The 19903-nt window shown below is 50.6% G+C and overlaps 2 protein-coding genes across 10 annotated transcripts; both read right to left on the bottom strand.

Annotated features, from left to right (window-relative positions):
* Positions 1 to 78: 78 nt before the first annotated feature.
* On the bottom strand, positions 79 to 6713 carry ncapg2 (non-SMC condensin II complex, subunit G2). Of its 3 annotated transcripts, none has more exons than XM_049749971.1 (28): positions 6612 to 6713; positions 6318 to 6443; positions 5922 to 6089; positions 5739 to 5844; positions 5502 to 5662; positions 5286 to 5420; positions 5107 to 5201; positions 4648 to 4804; positions 4470 to 4562; positions 4290 to 4406; positions 4032 to 4208; positions 3807 to 3959; positions 3508 to 3730; positions 3338 to 3438; positions 3057 to 3224; positions 2885 to 2955; positions 2657 to 2825; positions 2397 to 2576; positions 2192 to 2302; positions 1977 to 2126; positions 1792 to 1894; positions 1466 to 1665; positions 1204 to 1329; positions 955 to 1058; positions 776 to 876; positions 618 to 708; positions 461 to 541; positions 79 to 198 (listed from the first exon to the last, which is right to left on the bottom strand). In XM_049749971.1, the coding sequence occupies exons 2-27, from the start codon at positions 6393 to 6395 to the stop codon at positions 481 to 483; spliced, it is 3399 nt and encodes a 1132-aa protein (XP_049605928.1). In that variant the 5' UTR covers positions 6396 to 6443; positions 6612 to 6713; the 3' UTR covers positions 79 to 198; positions 461 to 480. The 3 variants fall into 3 exon arrangements, with proteins under 3 accessions (XP_049605928.1, XP_049605929.1, XP_049605927.1); XM_049749972.2 differs by having other exon boundaries at positions 2669 to 2825; XM_049749970.1 differs by lacking the exon at positions 79 to 198 and having other exon boundaries at positions 308 to 541.
* Positions 6714 to 6978: 265 nt separating this feature from the next.
* Positions 6979 to 19827, bottom strand: esyt2b (extended synaptotagmin-like protein 2b). 7 transcript variants are annotated; one of them, XM_049749882.1, is made up of 23 exons: positions 18765 to 19827; positions 16437 to 16559; positions 16188 to 16322; positions 15998 to 16074; positions 15815 to 15887; positions 15128 to 15217; positions 14164 to 14219; positions 12764 to 12884; positions 12373 to 12549; positions 12223 to 12305; positions 12083 to 12131; positions 11708 to 11797; positions 11545 to 11640; positions 11237 to 11338; positions 10361 to 10435; positions 9896 to 9982; positions 9676 to 9825; positions 8790 to 9154; positions 8536 to 8634; positions 8250 to 8381; positions 8045 to 8150; positions 7835 to 7884; positions 6979 to 7775 (listed from the first exon to the last, which is right to left on the bottom strand). In XM_049749882.1, exons 1-23 carry the CDS (start codon positions 19197 to 19199, stop codon positions 7712 to 7714), a joined length of 2835 nt encoding a protein of 944 aa, XP_049605839.1. In that variant the 5' UTR covers positions 19200 to 19827; the 3' UTR covers positions 6979 to 7711. The 7 variants fall into 7 exon arrangements, with proteins under 7 accessions (XP_049605839.1, XP_049605840.1, XP_049605841.1 ...); XM_049749883.1 differs by lacking the exon at positions 11237 to 11338 and adding an exon at positions 10756 to 10812; XM_049749884.2 differs by having other exon boundaries at positions 16518 to 16559.
* Between the last annotated feature and the right edge of the window lie 76 nt (positions 19828 to 19903).

Raw genomic sequence — 19903 nt, 5'->3', positions numbered from 1 at the left:
CACAAATCAACACCAAATTTGGCGGACATCTAACGTGACGGGACGCACAAAAAGCGTCAAAGAACCCACGCACAAAAGTGAACAGGATGTCAGCCATTTTATCCCGGACAGTAGAATAGCGAGGCATGAACATCATACCTGAAAACAATGAAATAGTATGTTGTGTAGTCTTAACCAGCAACCCAACACCATTCTTGCCTGTAAAACAAATACAGAAAGATGACAAATACAGAAACAAGTGAGATCAACTCTTAAGTGGCATTTTCTTCAGAAATGCTTTTCATATGACAAATACAGAAACAAGTGCCACTTTTTTCATAAATGCTTTTAATATGACAAATACAGAAAAAGTGCCATTTTTTTAGAAACGCTTTTAGTATGACAAATACAGAAGAAGGCTTATTTTTTTCATAAATGCTTTTAAGATGAAAAATAGAGAAAACAAACAACTCTTGAGTACCATTTTTGTTTTTTGTTTTCTCAAACTTCCCATTGTGTCAAGATCTCATTCAGCGACGTCACAGAAGATTGATAAATGGCCCTGCAAAGACAAAATGATGTTTGCTTTACAAAGCAACTATTATTTTGTAAATTGCTCTCATTTGATGTGAGCCCACCCTTGGACATCGTGCTCTGCATTTGCATGCGCGTGTATCCGCTGCTGCACGATAATGGCGATTTTCTTCAAGCACTCATTGGGCCGCATGGCTGCAACAAGATGAAATGTTACACTGAAATATTATTCAATGAGGCGGTCAGTATCGACTGGGCCCACCGTGTCGCAGGACCGCCAGGAGGTGCACGACAGCGGCCAGCTCAGTCAGACTGAAGTAGGTGTCAGAGTACAGTGAGGAGAACATTTCTGCCCAAAAGGCCCTGAAGGCAACACAACACGCAAGCTGAGTTGGATACAGACGCAAACTTGATTTTTTTTCCCCCAAAGCTTTTTCCTACCCGGTGACAGGCGACAAATTGAGAAGGACTGACAGAATGGTGCTGGAGAGAATAGGCAGGTCATCCACTTTCTCTGGAGTTGTCACCTCTTCGGGGTGCGTCATCTTAGGGGTTTGGGGCGTCACACCATAAAGCTTTTTCATGAACGTGCCATCTTTATGACCTTCCTGAGTGGTATCTACTTAACTGATCCTACGATACATTGATCAGGGGCTTCAACAAGACCAGACCGCTGACCGCTTCACTTACCTTCTGAAGAGCATAGCTCGTTTCCACCACGACAATGGCGAAAAGGGTGTCAAAGACTGCGCTGATTTTCGAGGCCTGGGCCACTCGAAGGAACTCCTGGAGCCCGCTGACAGCCGACTGGCACAGCTAAGACACCACCACCACCACAACAACAACAACAACAACAACAACGTGGCAGTGTGGAAAATTGCGGCACATTACAAACAAACAAAAGAAAAAAAAAATAATAATAATAAAGTCATGAGTGCAAGTGTCCACGTACCCGTTTACCCTCTTCGGGCTCTTTCTTAAGTCGGCCGGCCAAGAGCTCTATAATCTTCTGGAATATGTTTGCTACCACCGACAGACACTTGGTGGCAGCATCCCGCTCGTCTCCAGATGCTTTGCGCTCAACCGGGGAGTAACTCGCCATTAGCTCCTTCAGAACCTGCAGCATGGCGGGAATGCACAAGTAGCTCGCGGCTAGAAGACAGAGGGAGATGCGTCCGCACGCAAGCACGCAGAGCGAGAGAGACGCAGCGAGACAAAAAGACGCACAAAGTCAGGGACACGCACATCGATGCGGCGTACTTTGAAAGCTCCACCCACCATCAGTTGGGAGTACGAGGAGCGAGCAGAAGTGCAGGACGCGAGCCTTGAAGGCGTCGTCGTCCAAACAGAGCACCACGTCACCGCACATGGTCAGGAAGGCCTGATGGATGAGTGGAAAGAGTCTTCAAACGCTCGCAATGGAGGAAATATGACGAGCCCGCACCTGAGACCACGCAACTCACCTTGATTATCTCCGCTGCCAACGCTCTGGAAGTGTTCGCCTCCCCTTGGCCGTGTCCCTGATGAGCTTTGGCCAGGACGGGCAGCACCCTCTCGCCAAGCCACGCTGCCGTGTACTCCAGAGATTGCAGGTACTCGCGGCCCTCCGACAGCTAGAGCGTTAGAGGCCCGTTTATTTCCAAAAGATGGCTTCTCCTTTTCCTGGCTAAAAACTCACGTGGTGTTGCAGGTGCACGCTGAGGCGGCCGTGATAGGTGAAGGCCTTAAGGGCCAGCTCTGCGCCAGCTGCGCCCTCAGAGGAAGAGTTGAGCTGAGAGTACAGCACTGACTGGGGAAAAGACGGAAAATAGCCAGCGTGAATAAAAATGCAAAACATGGAGGGAGGGGGGAATGAACAAAAAGACAGGCGCCTTGTAACACACCTTGCAGTTGCCTAGAAGAGTGTAGAGACGCTTAAGTGGACCCTGACTGAGAGCCAGGACTTTGTTCCGTGTAGACGGGTAAAGGAGCAGGTGGTCCAAGTAGGCCAGCGCCAGGTCCGGCTTAGCCTCCTCCGTCACCTGGATGGTCACCTTCCGCTTGGCGTTGACCCGATGGGGCGGCTGAGGGCGGGGGAGAAGTGGCTTGAGTGTTGCCGTTGCCATGACAACAGACAGACGGACCGACCGACGGACCGACCGACCGAGGAACAAACCCCTTGACTCTCGGGCAGGGCTTGGCTAAGCCATTCCATGAGGAGCTCCAGGACGCTGGCGGTCTTGCCCCAACTGCACATGCAGTCCAACAGCTGGCCGTAGACGGAGGGCGGGGCTTCGGGTTCCATCTTCCTCAGACGGGACAGCACGCTGAAGCTGGGACAAGACTTCAGAGTAAGAAGAGGCAGATGGATGCACTTGTTGGAGCCACTCACCTAAATGTTGCCACCGTGGAGAAAGGCATGAAGGAGGCCATCTGCATGAGGGCAACTTGGCAGCGCTCATCCTGAAGAAAAGAGGAGAGATGAAACATCAAGCATAAGCGATGGAACGGCAGCAAATTCAAAGACAAGGGAAACGAGTCAAAGGTCATGTATGAGCGAGTACCGTGAATTGGCTCAAGTATTTGCTCATGACTTGACCAAACTGGGCGTGCACGTGTGTCCGGGTTTCCTCGTTTTGCTCGAGGGACCTGCTGATGTTCTTCCACAAGATGACCACCACTTCAAGCAGAGTGGCCACCACGTCCTTCTCCAGTGCGAAAGGCTTCTCGCCCTGAGACCGAGGAGAACGACACACGGGCACCTCGGCGTGGGGCTCAAAGACGTGACGACAAGCCGGTGGTGTCACGCGGGCCAATGGAACAAATGTCACCGTATTCATCTCACCGCTCTGTTTTCCTCGTCGCTGTCATCGAGATTGGCGTCGGCGTCGTCATGGCGCCGGATGCTCAAGTTCAAAACTTGGCGGATGGCCAGCATGAACTTCACTGATTGCAAACATACAGCTGCGTTTCATCTCAAAGCGCTAACGAGCTCATGGCGCGGGAAAGTTTTACCTATGTTATTGGGGCCCGTGTGCACGTGGGCGTACAGGTAGAACTTTCGAGCCGCCGCGGGGCTCATCTGGATGAGGGTGACGCAGCGGTTGCACCGGTCGCTGTCGCTGCCTTTGGCGGGGAAAAAGGAGTCCATGAGCAGTTCGGCGAGGCGCTTGGACACGTGTGGCGTGTCGCTGGCCAGGCGGGCCACCAGGTGGTCCAGGCTGCACACGTCCCAGAACTGCAGTCATTGAATTCGTGAAGATGGATGGGGTTGCTCTGCTCATGAAAGCATCGCGGACGGCGCCTCAGAATACCTTGGCCGCGCGGACCGCCTTGACCTTGAGGAGCATGTCGACGAAAGCCACGCGGACCTTCACCGAGGTATCGTGGAGGCTGTTCTTCCACTTGGGCATCAGCTTCTCGAGCGCGGGGTGGCTGAGCACGTTGTCCAAGACAATGCACAGATACTGAGAACCAAAGGCTCATTCAAGACTTTTTCCAAAACAACCAATCTCTTTTTGGTCAAGAGGAAGTCACACCGCAAAGACGGCGCAGCGGACGTTATCGGAGCTGCCGTCGCCCGCCAACTCTTCCAATTTCTTCAGGAAGTCCACGATAACGACCGACGGGAGCAACTCCCAGCACCTGGCGAGGACCTTGCACACGCCCTGGATGGCATTGCAGCGCACGACGTCATGCTTGTCGAACAGCAGGACCTTCAAAACGGAGATAAGCAGCCTAACTGTGAATACGCTGGATTGGCCATGAGAACTCAACGGAAATAAAAACAAGCCTGCCTTGAGTTTGTCCAGCTGCTTTTGAAGGGCCTCTTCGATTTCCGTATCGGGGTCAACGACGGGGAAGGCGTCCGCGAACAGCACGGTGGCGTTGGTGCGGACCTCAAAATTAGGAACCTGTAAGGAGCAATATGTTGTGAACAGACCTCGAGAAAGGGCAACAAGGTGGCCAGTACGCACATTGAGATACTTCCAAAGAATGGGCTTGTAGAGGGCGCTGAGCATTTTGCTCACTGAGGGGCAGACATTCTTCTTGTGGAAATAGAAGATGATCTGTGGGAAGGAGGGAAAGAAAAGGAAGAGACAGAGAGAACATTTCATGCCCTTAACATTGAAAGGGATTTTGTCCATTTTTTACCTGTCGCACTTTGCGGCAAAGAGGTGACGACCTCCGCAACAGTATGGCGCACTTCATCAAGTCCTGTATGCACTCGCTTTCCATCTTCTCCAGGAACTTGCCGCTGGCCTTTTTCCATGCGCGGAAGTAGATCTCGGCGACGTCCTCCGTGGTCACCCTGGAACGAGACCATGACGGTGTGAGTCAGAACCTTAAAACTACTTAAGAGGACCTTAATAAATCCTCTCTCAATTTCCCCCAAATCACTAAAATACTCACTCATTTTCCCCCATACAATCCATCAATCCATCCTAACCCCCCCACTTTTGACAAGTCAATCGCTGTTTCTCAAACATTTTTTAAATAAACACATTGAGGTTCAAACCACAGCCGATTAAAATAGAAACGGTGCCACCTAGTGGACAAAAAGAAAAATACTGAAAGTATAGCGGTCTAAAAAGATAGGGGGCGGCCTCTCACGTGTTAAAGAACGGCAGCTGATTTTTGATGGTTTCGTGGATGAGTGGGACGAAATCGACGTGCCAGCTGAAGAGAAACACCATGAACCGCTTGCCCTGCGGTGCCACACACACACATGCGTGCAGGTTGATACTCTCAGCTTGCTGGCAACTGGGGCGAGCGAACCCTTCTGCACTCACGTCGTCGTTACGGATGAAGCTGGTACCGCGGAAACACTGCACCAGCTGCGCGCTCAGCTGCTGACCGTCCTCAGAGGCGTAGTTGACATTGGAGACCACCTTGTGTAGGCTCCATGCTCTTTGGAGCTCAGTGTTCTGACAAGATAGGTTGAAAATAACCTATGCAGCAATATTGCTATTGCATGTCTTGCGTTTCATCCCCCCTCAATTTCGCACCATTTTCTTGGAATATAAGATCTTGTTCAAAGCGATGACCAAAGCGGTGCGGCCAAACTTGTCTTTGTTCAGCAGGTCTTTCTTCCACCAGGCCTCGCACAGCGTATGGATGTGGAGCAGCACGTTATCCTCCGCCCTGGGATGCGACGACACCAGAACATCTGGATGCGACAAATGTAAATGTTCAGCTCAAAACAAATTTTCAAAGAGAAACGTGCAAAGCGGTGGCAGACAAACCGTGAAGCTGGTGGGCAATGTTAAGCAGCCCATTGTAGGTGTCGCCATTTTGCAGGACCTTCAGAGATACGGTGGCCACCAGAGTCACGCCAGCCACGACGCGTTTCTGGAGAAAAGAGGCAAATGAGTAGAACGCTCCGCTCCCCACGTCCCCTCCAAAAAAATAAAGTCAAATCAACACACGGGATCCACCGCAGACTCGGCATCCGTGACCTCATCCCAGCGTTCCGGGGGCAATTCCAGAAGGACATCCCCAAGGAGAGAGGCTAGTTTTCCCCACACCGCCTCACGCTGATCCCTTGACATCTCCTCCATCACCTCTTCAAGGTCAAAAGGATCCGTTCTGTCCTTCTGCTCAGCAAATCCGCAAGTGTGTGTCAATGTTGAATGTGATGCATTTCTACACACTTTTGGTTTCAAAAAACGTTTTTTTTTTCTCTCAAATACAGTGTCGCACATTCATTCGTTTTGTTTTGTTGTTTAATGTAACAAATACATGCGTAACATTAGTATGACGTAACAATGTTTTACAATTTGCAGTATGTTGGACATCCAAGTGTACGCTTTGCGATGACTTACGTGAAGCTGGACGAGCTGAAGGAAGTCGTCCACATGTTCCTTACAAGCGGCTTTAATGAAAGCCGCACGCTTCGACATGTTCACTCGCTTTGATGCGAGAAGAAAGTTTGGTCGAACTGAAAAGCGCTGCGGGAAAGTGGACACAAGTGTCACCAAAAAGCCACTTGACGGTGAAAACAAACACGGCCGTTTGAAAGAGTTACTTAGAAAGGTAAACTGTCACCAACAATAATGTTGTATTGTAGTCGTAATACATTGAAACACGAAAGTGGAGCTAGAATCGTCTTTTATTACCTTTGGCAGCGACTATTCGGGAATAAAGATAGCTAGCTAGCTCATCGTCCGCCTCACCGCTCGGCAACCCGCGCAAATTCATACGCCCTGTTACGTCATGACGTAAAGCGTCTTTCTGACGCCACTGACATGCAGTTATTAATTTTAGCCGCTGGATGGCGACATCGTCTCATATATGCTTTACATTGGCCATTCAATGCGGGGAAAATTTCGGTTTACGACCTTATATATATATATATATATATATATATATATATATATATATATATATATATATATATATATATATATATATATATATATATATATATATATATATATATATTACAAAAGTGTACTTATTTTTCTTAATGAAATAATCACACCATTTTCAGAAAGGAAACAATTTATTCATCAAAAAGCCACACATCATTCAAAATGAATAACTTTTAAGAAGGCGGAAGTTACACGGTGGTGAGGTTTTTTCATTTTTTTTAAGGCACGTGATAGATTAAAAAGCTTCAACAAACACAAACAGTTATAACCGCATGGCAAAAACGAGATATAAACCTTTGTTTTAACATTTTGACAGTTTGCTGTCAGCCCTGCATATTCAAAAAACACGAGTTGTCTCTCGTCTAGTTACTTGGCTGACATCTGAATCCCCTCCAAAGCCCAAATTCAAGTATCTATATTTTTTCCTACATCTTTTGCAGCCCTATAAAATGCCCACAAAAGGACCATGCTTGTCCAAAAGATAAACAACAATATTGCACAAAGTCCACCTAGAAATACACAAAGCATTCAGTTTGATGTGCATTCCATGTTTGAAATCAAACTAAATAAATAACAAAAGTCAAAAGCATCCACGGCAGGACAAAATATAAACACGACTTGCGGGACTCATTCTGCTGCTTTGGTAAGAGTTTGTCACATTCTTTTTTTTTAATGCCCTGCTAAGTTACAAACGAGCAATATCACAAACAGCGACGAGACCTTTCATTATGATGACAATATGTTACAATATTTGGATGCGCCGACGACGGTCGGTATGGGAAAAGGCATGCTGACAAAAATGTACAGTGTGGAAATAAAACGGTTACTAAATTCAGCAAAACAAATCACAATGTAAATGTCTCCTCGATGTTCCTTTGAGACGGCAAACCATCTTCGCTCAGCTCATGCCTACAAGAGAAGATCATTTCAAATATATTGATTCCATATTGTTTCTTTGAACACTTTACCATTGCGTCCATCCTTTGGCTATATCTTCTCCACTTAAATGGACCAGCACCTGAAATTGTACACGGAAACCTGCTCACTGAAAACGATGATGACTCTTGAATTGTAAAAATTCAAAGGCGGGGGCCCGCCAGCCCGCCAGCCCAACCGCCCGCCCGCCAGCCCAACCACCCGCCAGCCCGCACACAACCAAAATAGGAAATGCACATTACTTTTCCCAAGAGGCCTTTGTGTTTGGACAAGATGTTCCCTCCGTTCTTCACGGCGACATCTAGCGTTCTTCTGTGGAGCTCCACGACGGACACGCTGAATTCAAACCTGCAAGTCGAACAATCCTTCAAACTCCAAATAAAACAAACAGGGCTCATGCTAATGCTCAAGTGTAACACATGGTCCGTCCGAATAGACACAACTCACGTTTGATCGTAAACAGGGTTGAGGCTCCTTTTCACCGTGCCGGTCTTCCTCCTGCCCGTGCGACTCTTGTCGGGCAGCAGGTAGAGGCGGATGAAAGGATCCGAGGTGTCTTTGGAGAAAGCCATCAAATTTCTGAGGAAACACACGAGGCAAAAGTTGCATGGTGCTGCTCTTTTGCTTAGCAATAGAGCTAACCTTTATGTGAACGAGAAAATAGATACGGGACCTTCTGAAGTGCATGACGCAGCGACAACTACGGAAATCCTTTTCACCGCCGCAAGCTTACCGGCACGCGTGAACCACCACGATCAGCTTGTTGCGTTGGGCGCTGTGTCGAATGGTCAGGTGGACCTCACCCAGGAGGAACTGGCTGGAGGTGGAGCCGCTGGAAGCACATCAAAGCACTTTGGCTGCTTCAATCTGCTTGCTCAAAATGTCAATGGACACCTTGGTCATAGAGTCAAGAGCCTTGTTTGGCAATAGCACGATGTCAACAAAGAGGAAATTGAAAGGTAGTAAATCATTGATGAGTCATTTTACTTGTGCAGCCGCCCTAGCCTCTGCTGGAGCTCCAAAGCGGCGAAGGGCAGCGAGATGTCCGAGGCCAGGCTGGGCGTGGACTCGTTGTGGGCCAGGTGCTTCTGGGAGGCTGAGATGCCCACGCACAGGCTGGAGACGCTGCGCGGCGGCGCCGGCGGGATGGCGCCGTACGGCTCGCCGTCCCGATGATGCAGCGTCAGGGAGGAGGCGTGCGCCGGAGGGGGCCCCGCCCGGGAGGGCGAACCGGGCGGCGGCGAGTACGAGGCGCTCGCTCTGGTCGAGGCGGCCGCTTGGGGTACACTGGACTTGCGGACCCGGACTGAAGAAGGTTGGTCTGATGAGACCTGCTTCTCCAGTGACAGGATCTAAGCGCATTTGACACAGAAGTCCATTTGCCCAGGTTTCTTGAACACTCAGAGCAATTTCAATTCCCCCAGCAGTTTTGATTTGCATTTGTTTCGAGTTGTGCGTAATTACACGGAAGAAAGGCCACTGGAGCCGTACAATGACTCATTCCGGGATACGCCGCTGCACTGCAATAAAGCCCCGCTGTCGTTTGGTTTTTCGCTCTTAGCGCGCGTCGCCCCTCGGCTCATGGCGAGAGCGAGAGCGAGAGCGAGAGCGAGAGCGAGAGCGAGAGCGAGAGCGAGAGCGAGAGCGAGAGCGAGAGCGAGAGCAAGAGCAAGAGCAAGAGCAAGAGCAAGAGCAAGAGCAAGAGAAAGAGAAAGAGAAAGAGAAAGAGAAAGAGAAAGAGAAAGAGAAAGGCATCGCTTCTGATGTGAGAACCTTCCTCGACATTCATTATTCAGAAGAACGAAGCGGCGCACGGCAGAAACCAAACGATGACGGATTCCCTCGGAGAATTCTAAAACACGCTTGTACCAACCCGCAAGGCCATTTTGAATCTGATGCTGGAGCTGGGACCCGAGTTGCTGAGCGGGAAGCACTGCGTCAGCGTCATGTCCTCTTCGGCCAGGAGGCCGCTCAGCGGCACGCTCAGATTGCCCAAGGTGCACTTGCTCTTTTCGTCTTTCACCTGCCCGATACATCGTTGGTGGATGAGCGCAAAGCTAGAGTGCGGCAAAACACAAAAGGACGCTTTTTACCTCGACCTCCAGCTCCTGCCTCCTCGGATTGTGAACTAGAAATGAGAAGGAATCCTCCCACAAAGGCTCCTTGGTCTTGTAGCGAATCTTTGACAACAGACGGGAAGACAAGGACGACGATACGCCTTACAAAGCCACACACGCTCGGCAAAATAGGATCGTGTTGCGAGCCCAAGTGGACAAAAACGATAGCTACACCCAAATCTACATGCTATGAATCGGTGGCATAATTCAAGTCAAACAATGGAGCCACTCTAGTATTTCCTCACACTGGCCATTTCTACGGACGCCTGCGGGCTTGCCATCCGCATCCATTCATCCGCATCCATTCGGCCGCATCCATTCATCCGCATCCATTCATCCGCATCCATTCGGCCGCATCCATTCGGCCGCATCCATTCGGCCGCATCCATTCGGCGTTCAGAGTTCAGCATCCATAAAAGCTGGTCTGGAGGCGAGCCCCACCTTACTCTCTTGTGTCTTGTGCCCGACGGTTAGTTGCACGTAAGGGCTGGGCTCGCTGCTGCTTTTCTTGGCCGACTGAAAACAATCACAGACAGACAGACAGGCAGACAGACAGACAGACAGACAGACAGACAGACAGTCAGGCAGACATTGATTGATCTCCGGACATTGGTAAATACATTCCACGTGCGAGATGAGACGACAGAAGCGTATTTTCATGCAAGGTTTCCCATGAATAATAGATGCCTGGCGCATTTGATATTCCGCCTCATCTTAATGCAAATGAAAATGTACTTACTGCACTAGACAACTCAATGGAAGGAACATGCGAGAAGAGCGTCAGAGCATGCAAGATGGCATTCGTCACACGTGCGCTAACTCCTCTACGACGTTACCTTCAAGGCTTTAAAGACCTGCTTCAACCCGTCGCAGGTGAAATCCGACAGGTTGCTCTTTGAAAGCCAAAGAGGACATTTGAAAGGAGGGAAAATAGAAACATCACAACCCACAGTTAGCAGGTTGCAAAAAGATGAGATTACTTTGTGGTTGGTTGGGAGGGGGGAGGGAAGGAAGGAAGACTTTCTGGAAATATACGGTCTTGCTGACACCCGGTATAAATAACAAAGCTGTCCACTCGCTCTCAACTGCCTTGAAAGATGAAATTCAACCCACGGCGTCCGACCGACGACTTCTTCCAAGTACGTTTTGTTTCACTTCAAGCGCATCATGGCCATTGTTTGCGCTCACTCCAAAGCAAGGCGTTAGTCACCAGGCCGTGCCGTGCCGTGCCGCGCCGTGCCGCGCCGTGCAGCGCTGTGCAGCGCAGCGCAGCGCAGCGCAGCCCAAACACCACCATGCTCCAGTGAAGGCACTCACGCCGATGGTGCGATACTCGGAGCTGTCGCTCTCGCAAAACACCAGGCCGGACGCTCGTCTCTCGCTTAAATTGCCGCAGCCTAAGCTGCCGCTGAAGAGGCTCTTGGAGGAGGGGGAACAATGAGGAGGAAGAAAAAATAAACCAGCAGTCGCTTCAACCCGTTTTGAAAGGGTCGCTCGGCTCCAAGCTAAAGTATGTACATCCGTACGATCGGGAGCTTGATAGTAAAGAAAGGTCTCGACGTGGAGTTCACGGAAAGCAAAGAACACAGCCAGCAAACTTAAGCCTCGTGGTACGCGTTTCTCACCGGCAGGTTCTTGGCCGAGTCCAAATAGACCACCAGCAGCGCCGACGACAGGCCGTCGTTGGCCAGGCTCCTGTCTGCTCTCACGCTTCGCAGCACCTGAGTGGCCCCCAAGCAGGAGTCAGACGCCGGGCCAGTCGGCTCGGCTCGCCTCGGCTCGGGGTACCTGCTCCAACTTCTCCGACGTGGACAGCAGAGACAGCCACTCCAGTTTCAAGTGGAGCTTGCCGGTCGGCGCCTCCTCCAGGTCGAACCACTGCCGAGCGCACGCACGTTTGAGTTACTCTCGCTAACGACCCGGGCTAAACTTAACATATTTAGCTCCGGTGGTCCAAAGGAACAAATGGAATAATGTGGCTCCAACGCAGCTCAGCTCAGCTCAGCTCAGCTCAGGCATTTTTGCTCATTGTGCAGACTGGAGGTGGGTGGATTTAGCGGGCTCATTACTCCCTTTTGTCTACTCAAACACGACTGGCTTTACTTTCATGCTCACTCCGCACATTTGCTGACGTGGTGAAACGGAGCCTTTAAAAGCGCTCACCTCGTCCACCTTCTGTTCTTTGTGCAGCTCCGTCATGTCGATCATCAGACTGCCGACCGTAAAAAAAATCAAATAAAAAAAAAGATCAACCGCAGCTTCAGGTGGTAAACCATGACCACCTCTCCCCCCCTCCGACGCACCTCCCCAGGAAATCGTCTTTGTCAGGATCCTCGTCGAACAACTCGATCTCGAGGTGCTGACCCGAGTGCTCGTAAACCAAAGCCTGACGAGGAAGACGATGGATGGTTTAGCGTCGCGGCAAACGGCCTGCCGGCCGTGCGTGTTGTCACCTCGTAAACTTCGTTCCATTTGGGGTGAAGGCTCTCCTTGACGGTCTTGCTCTGGAAGAGTTGATTGGCGATCTGCAGGATGCCGTAAGGGTCCGACTTGCCCTTGATGAGCCCGCCCAAGAATTTATCCTTGCCCTCCAGATCCTGAGCTTCCAAGAAGTGAATCCGAAGCACTCCCTGAAAACATTTCAGACGAGCTCACCGCCCAACCGAAAAAAGCAAGCGTCCCGATCGAGGCTGTTGCCCGCTCGTTGTCGTGGTGACGGGGGCCGGACCTTGACACGTTGCGTTGCCGGTGCGCGGGAAAACGGAATCGCGTCTATTTTACACGCCGCACCGGGTGCCGAGTCTGACTTCACGGAAGTGGCGAGAAACACAAACAAAGGCGTACCTTGGGCATGGGGAAGCGAAGCTGGGCCAGTTCCACGTCTCCAACCAGCGGGATTGTAATCCGGTTGGGCGAGACCACGTAGGACGAGATGATATCTTGAATCAGACTGTCAGAAAGTCCGCTGTGAGGAAAGCAAGCAAAAAGCCCGTGCGTTATTTACTGACCGACCGGACGAGTAAAACACCACATCTCATTTGAGCCGTGAAAAAGAACGGCTGATTGGGTGTCAGTCCGGGAGCCTTCAAATCCGTTGGTTCATCGAAGCGCTGCATTGTAAAGGCGAGCAATTTCAAGTGGCTTGGAGCTGCTCCTTCTTTAATGAAGACGTGCTTTTAATTCAAGGAGTTCAAAACAACTAGCCTGGACCAATTAAAGGCGCACCTAATCGATTCTGTATATCTTTTTCAAGAAGCTGAGAAAAAAAGAAAAAACTTTGGCCGACTGGCCAATTTGCCATTTGTTCCATTTCGTGACATTGCAATTTCAATTTGATGGAGAAGTCTCTTAGCTTCTTCTTCTAAGGTAAGGCCAGCTTTTTCACAAATTCTGCCTAGCGACAGCAAGAAATTCTGTTGGCAGAGGCTGCAACTATTTCCCAGAGAATGTAGATTTTGGAAATTCTCTTGCTATTTGGTGATTAATGCTATGTTTATAATAATATATTATATTCACTTGATTTGTTTTTTGGGGGCCTCACACACTGAACGTGTTGCATAATAACAGCCACTGTGCAGCCAGCCAGTTGATCCTGTCAGTCTAATTTCACCACCGCGACCTCTCCTTCACCGGCCCACACCTCCTTTCGTGCCACAACTAAACACACACACACACACGCACACGAGTATTGTATTGCACAAGCTCCGTTGAGCTTTTTCACCTCCACAAAGGACACCAGAAAAGGGCAGCAAAAACATGTCTGCTGTACTCAGAGGTGGCAAAAGTACTTGGTACTTGTAGAAATGAAAACAGGAGGGGGTAAGAATCCATCCATCCATCCATCCATCCATCCATCCATCCATCCATCCATCCATCCATCCATCCATCCATCCATCCATCCATCCATCCATCCATCCATCCCTCCATCCATCCCTCCCTCCATCCATCCCTCCATCCATCCATCCATCCATCCATCCATCCATCCATCCATGCATCCATCCATCCATCCATCCATCTCCCGGTTTATGGGAGGCAAACTTTTTAACAGGCTTTTTACAGCAGATTTAAGAACTCTTGTTGGGGGAATGTGACCCCAAGGAGTGGGAAATATGGCCTCAATATTCGCTCTGCGTAATAAGGTTCTTTGGGAGAAATGATTGTATTGAAGTTTACTCCTTAATTGACATCCATTGACTTCCCCTTAAACCTCCAAGGGGCTTTCAAAAAGGAGCAAATCCGCTTACGTGAGCCCGGGAATGTCCAGCACGTTAGTGAGGCCCGTCCAGTTGATGTCGAGAAGCTGCCAGAAACAAACAAGAACAAAAACAGAGAGAGACTCTTAATTGTTATCCATTCACAAGTCGACTCCAGCCCGCTGGATCTACAGAATAATGAAGAGCGAGCGCAACGACACGTCTTATGGGGATAGTGACTGCACGCACGCGCGCACGCATTTCATATTAATGGGACACCAGACAGACGGACCACCTCTCAAGGCATCACGTTTGCTTCTCGTCCCCAGAGAGTTTACAATACTGCCGCCATCTTCTTTGGCTGCTGTTTATGAGCCATTGTGGGTGCAAAAGGTCATGTGCAAACAGCTGTTTCAAAGATGAAAACAGCTGCGGACGGCACAAGAGGAACAATGAACACGCACTTTTGATGGCACGCTGCCACGGAGAAGCATCCGCCGCCGCATTGCTATTACGCATTCTTGGCACATCGCTGAGGAATGATTGCGACGCAAAAGGTTACGTAAGCTTTGGTAATTTAGCGGCGGGCGGCTCGTGAGGACAAAGCCGTGCAAGAAGGGCCGGCCGGCCATTATGGCCATCGGGCGGGCCATCGAAAGTGTGGAGTTTTAGAACCGGCGAGGTGTCCGAAGAGCATTGGGAGATTAAACCACGACGTGGGGCAGGCAGCACAGAAAAAGCAATGAGCTTGGCAGAACTGATATTTTATGGCCTCCAATCATATGGCAGCCACTCCCCAGACGCTCCATTAGGGACACCTACGCTACCCGCCAATGGTATGCAGACAGTGGAGCGCTGGAAAAGACTTGGAGTTCAACCGAAACTTTTCTTCAGCTTTTAAGACATGGCAAAAGTGTGGAAGAAGTGAATAAATATTGACAGTATTTCACTTCTTATTCTTCCAGAACGTGCTAAGCACTTTTTCAACCTGCATACAAGAATGGACTAAACTTACAGGCTTCTTGAGGAAGAAGAGAGAAAGCGCTCCGACCAGAGGCACGTCGCCCAGCAACGGCTCCATCAGCACACGCAACACGCCGTGAATCTGAGGGATTAGCACAGGAACACGTTAACACGCTCGCACAAATGAAATGGAGGTTGGAAACACAATCCCGGCCGGCCTCATCCTCCACCTTCTCATTCATAACATATTAAGATCATTACAGGGGATTAAAGGACTGGCGGTTCGTTCGAGGACGACGACGCCAACTGCTGTCATTGACACCGAGCGACAGCAGGTTGCTTTTTTTGCATTTCGAAATGGCCCTTTGCGCCGTTGTGGGAGGTAACAGTGTTGATTGCCAGCTAATCAAAGTGACACCTCCTTTCATTTCAACACAGATGAGGTGTGCGGTGCGGTGCGGTGCGGTCTGGTCTACAGAAACAGACACCGTTAGCCTGAATTGCCAATTAGCAACGAAAGCCCAATTTTGCCGTCTGATTGAAGCAACCCGCGTGTTTGCAGTCGTGCCTGCCGCTAGGCGGGCAGCGTTGCTAACGAGCTACAGAGTCTCTGTTGATTACGTCCCAAGTGGAAACGACGCAATGGACCTGGCGGGAAGGTCACGCGTGAGCCACAAAACACTTTGCTGGAGTCAAGACCACACACATATGGGCACAGGTGCTTTGTGCCAAAACTGACCTGAATGCTTTTGATTCCCGCTTTGCAGTAATAGCGCTTGATGTCCACGTCGATCTCTGTGTTACCTACAAAGCTAGCAAACGACGAGCCATCTGTTAATGACATGTGCCGAGTTGTCTGTCGTCGGGCCTGGTTAGCTTAGCTTAGCTTAGCTTAGCTTAGCTGGCCATCTTTTGATGGTACCTGATTTGGAGATCCATGACGATCTGCCGTCGGTCCACGTTCTCCGAATAAACCTTCACGCCGTTGACCCGCAGAGGCTACAGCGTGGTTGAAACGTTCATTTTGCATTTGGGCAACTTTGCAGCACTTCATGCACGCAAACATATCTTAGTGAGAGCAGATTTTTTATTTAGCCATTAAGGAAGCTCACTTTGTCTCCCATGTCGATCCTGCTGAAGCGAAAGGTGCTGAGGTGGGCGTTGGACTCCTTAACGGCCGGCTCCACCGTGTCTCGGAACAGCTTCTCCGCATACTTGCAGATGTAGGGCCACATCTGCTTCACCGTCTGACAATACCAAGAGCAACGGTGAGCAAGGCCAGCACCGTGTTCGCCCATCTTTGCTACGGGCAGTAAATGAAAGTTGGAGCATGCTGATTTATCGAGGCCTTTGGAATGTACCGTACGGCGGCACTTCCGTCCAGCCAATAATGCCGACAGACGCCCCGCCCCCGCTGCCGCCGGCCGGCCGGCTTCTTTTACCTTGTTTAGCCACTCCACTCTCTCCACGTCCGGGAAATGGACCTGCGGGAGGGAGCAGCAGACAAATCCCACAGTGGGAGGGACCGCAGTAAGCCTGATGAATGCCAAAATGTCTTCAAAGGTCAACTACAAAGACGCACGTAATATGCGGCCACGCTTGAAAGGACAACAACAAATTGGGCCAAACAATTTACGATGAGGCCGTTGCATTTCGCCGTTGGACACAAAACTGGGCAAATACACAATGGCCCAACTGAGCCCAACTTTCGACTCCCTGAGTGAAACTCCAAATGTTGAAACTGCATACGAGCAACAAGTGATGAAGCAGAGTTCTGATTCCTGACCTCCAATCACATCTAGTACTTGAATAGTCTGCATGTTATTTCTCATCTTGAGTGATTTTGTGATGTAAATACATTGTTGAAGGTGAAAGCTGCCTGACTAAAACGAAAGTCAGTGCAGTGCAAGCGCCGTGTTGTGTCAAGCTGTGGAAAAGGCTGATGAAAAGAAGAAAACGTTGACACAGTCAAAAGTCAATCAAAAGCTGCAGACAGAATGTTGCGCACAAACAAGCGCACGAATGAAGCGTGCGCCAGCAGATGTAATTAAGCCCAATTGGATCCAGACACCCACTCCCCTTTGATTTGTTTCACTTTGTCGAAAGGGCCGTTCAATATTGCATCCATGTCAATCAGCAGCAAAAATTCAATCCATCAAGATGCCATCATCGTCAACATCGCTCACACCTTTTTCCCCACTCTGACGCTCAGCGAGATCGGCGCCCGACCGTCAATGAGGGATCGATTGAACACGGGCCAAAGGAGACGCCCAGCTGGTCGATGCGACTCAGCCCCTCCCCCTCAGTACACAAATGCAGCAGCGTGACTTATGGCATGCAGTCAAGCAGTCAGAACACAGTGCCATTCCCACCAGAGCCCCCGCCAAAGTGCTTATGCGGCAGGAGCATCAAGTCCTACTTAGTATTGAGTCATCTTGAGCAACCAAGTGGGATGTCAAGAGAGGGTTAAGGCGGCGGCAACAACCTGGACGAGGAAGCTGTGGATGGAACTGCATGCGAGAGGCGCACGCACGACGCACAAGCTGCAGCGGTTGGGGGGTGGCTGGACCGACTGCGGCCAAGTTAGTGATTTAGCAGGTAAAGCCACTGCAAAATGTCACCTCGTGGGGAAGAATGGATGCTGCTGCAGAACGAACCATTTTGGAGACAGACAAGAAGTATTAAAAGGTTGTGAGAAAGCTTTCCCCGCCCCGAGCAACTTTGCAAGTGGGTGGAAGTGAGACGGATAAGTGGTGAGGAGTGAAGACCAACAACCAATCGTGCGTGGTAGTGTCTCTCACTCTGTTGCTTCAATTAAAGCTCCGGAGAAGATGCTGCGGTTGCACCATGCTTTTTTTCCCCCATAATTGGAACGCTCTTTGCATAAAGCAGCACCGCAGGGCATCCTCGGGGCCGAATCAGCGCAAAGTCATCGTGCAACTTTATTGGTGTGTTTTTTACGATGCATTGTGAGCAAGCGGCAACTGTGAGATGAGGTCATGTCGGGATCATGTCCGTCCATCCGTCCAGCCAGACAGCTGTGACAGGGCAGGGCAGGGCAGGGCAAGGTAGGGCAGGGCAGGGCAGGGCAGGGTAGGGCAGGGCAGGGCAGGGTAGGGCAGGGCAGGGCAGGGCAGGGCAGGGTAGGGCAGGGCAGGGCAGGGCAGGGCAGGGCAGGGCAGGACAGGACAGGACAGGACAGGACAGGACAGGACAGGACAGGACAGGACAGGACAGGACAGGACAGGACAGGACAGGAGTCTCCACTATGCCAATATGCTGTACCCATTTGGACAGAAAATTCCAAACAGTAGCAAATAACACACACCAAATAAAATCTGGGTTTGCAAACTGCCAGTACTGGCATTGTATTGACTTACTGATCGCAAATCTTTAACACAACCTGTTACACTGATAGAAAGAAAGTAAGTCAATCAGAGAGAGTGATGAGGCTCCATCCCAAAATAACAAGGTGTCTGGTTAACCATTGTACCCTGCTGTATTTAGCTCAGGCTGCATGGGGCTATGGATCCCACGTCACCGCCTTACGTGGGGTGGGATGGGGTGGGGGGGTGGACAGCTGGTCCCGCACTCACGGCTTTACACCTCCAGTCAGTCAGTCAGTCAGTCAGTCAGTCAGTCAGTCAGCTGACAGGCAACGTTAGAGTAGTACAGGTAGTATGTCTTACCCAGGGAGGCAGGTCCGAGGTGCTCAGAGCCGTCGCAAGGCTCCTCTCCTCCCTCTCAAGGAAAGCCAAAGCCCGACTCAGGCGACTCCGCTTCCCAAAGGCATTTCTCCTCCACCAGAAATAAACCACGAGTCCGATCAGCATCCAGCTGAAGCTGAACTCATAGTAGCCCAGTGCATAAATTGGGAAAATGAGCACGAAGGTCTTGGCGAATTGCACCCACGTCTGCGTCAGCTCGCCGGTGGCTGTCACGGGGCTGTCATCGGCGGGCGCGGAGGGGCGATGGAAGCGGGCACCGGGCGGAGCGGGCTTTGGCGCGGCGTAGCCGTTCTCTTTGGGCGCCGCCGCCGCCGCCGCTGCGGTGCTGCTGCTGCCGCTGCTGCTGGTGCTTCCACCGTGGGCTCCTCGCACGGCCGTCATGCTGTCTCTGGACATGTCTCCGTGTTCCCAGTGTCCAAAAGGGGAGGTGCGGTTGCTTCACATGCACGCCGTTGTTGAGCCATAACCCTCACGGAGAGCCCTAACAAGCCATTCCTCTTGTACAGTAAAGCTGCACAGGCAGCCAGCTTCACCTCACCTCGCCTCAGCCAGCTTCGCCTCGCCTCGCCTCGCCTCGCCTCGCCTCTCCTCGCCTCTCCTCCCCTCACGGCTCCGGGGCGGCAATGAACATTCCCAAAACGCGCACAGGGGATCATGTGCTCGAACGCGTCTGTTCATCTCAAAAAACAGCACCATCTACAGGTATTTGGAAGGAACCGCATCTTAGTCGAATCGCTGCAACAGGCTGTTGTATTTTGGAATCGTATTTTTTACCTGCCGGCTAATTAGAAGCACCTGTGGCAAGAGCGATACCTGCAAAAACGAATACAGTACTTCCGGTTAGTGCTCTTACTGTGACACTGAATTGTTGCCACTTCCGGTATTGGCCTTAGCGACATGTTAACTTAACGAACACTACGCAGTAACGTGGGGACACGGAAAACGCTGCCTAAAACACGAACAAAAGTTCTAACAATGTGCTTACAGACACAATTGAATGCTCATCAACGCGCACAACTCACACCATGCACACGTTAAGCAACTTGGCCCCCCTCGTGTACTATTTCACCTTACCACAAGATGTCGCTGCAGGCTAAGAA

Source organism: Syngnathus scovelli, chromosome 18 (genome assembly GCF_024217435.2).
Source record: "Syngnathus scovelli strain Florida chromosome 18, RoL_Ssco_1.2, whole genome shotgun sequence".
Lineage (NCBI taxonomy): Eukaryota > Metazoa > Chordata > Actinopteri > Syngnathiformes > Syngnathidae > Syngnathus > Syngnathus scovelli.
The sequence above is the reverse complement of the archived record's forward strand: the minus strand, read 5'-3'. Positions and strand labels throughout refer to the sequence as shown.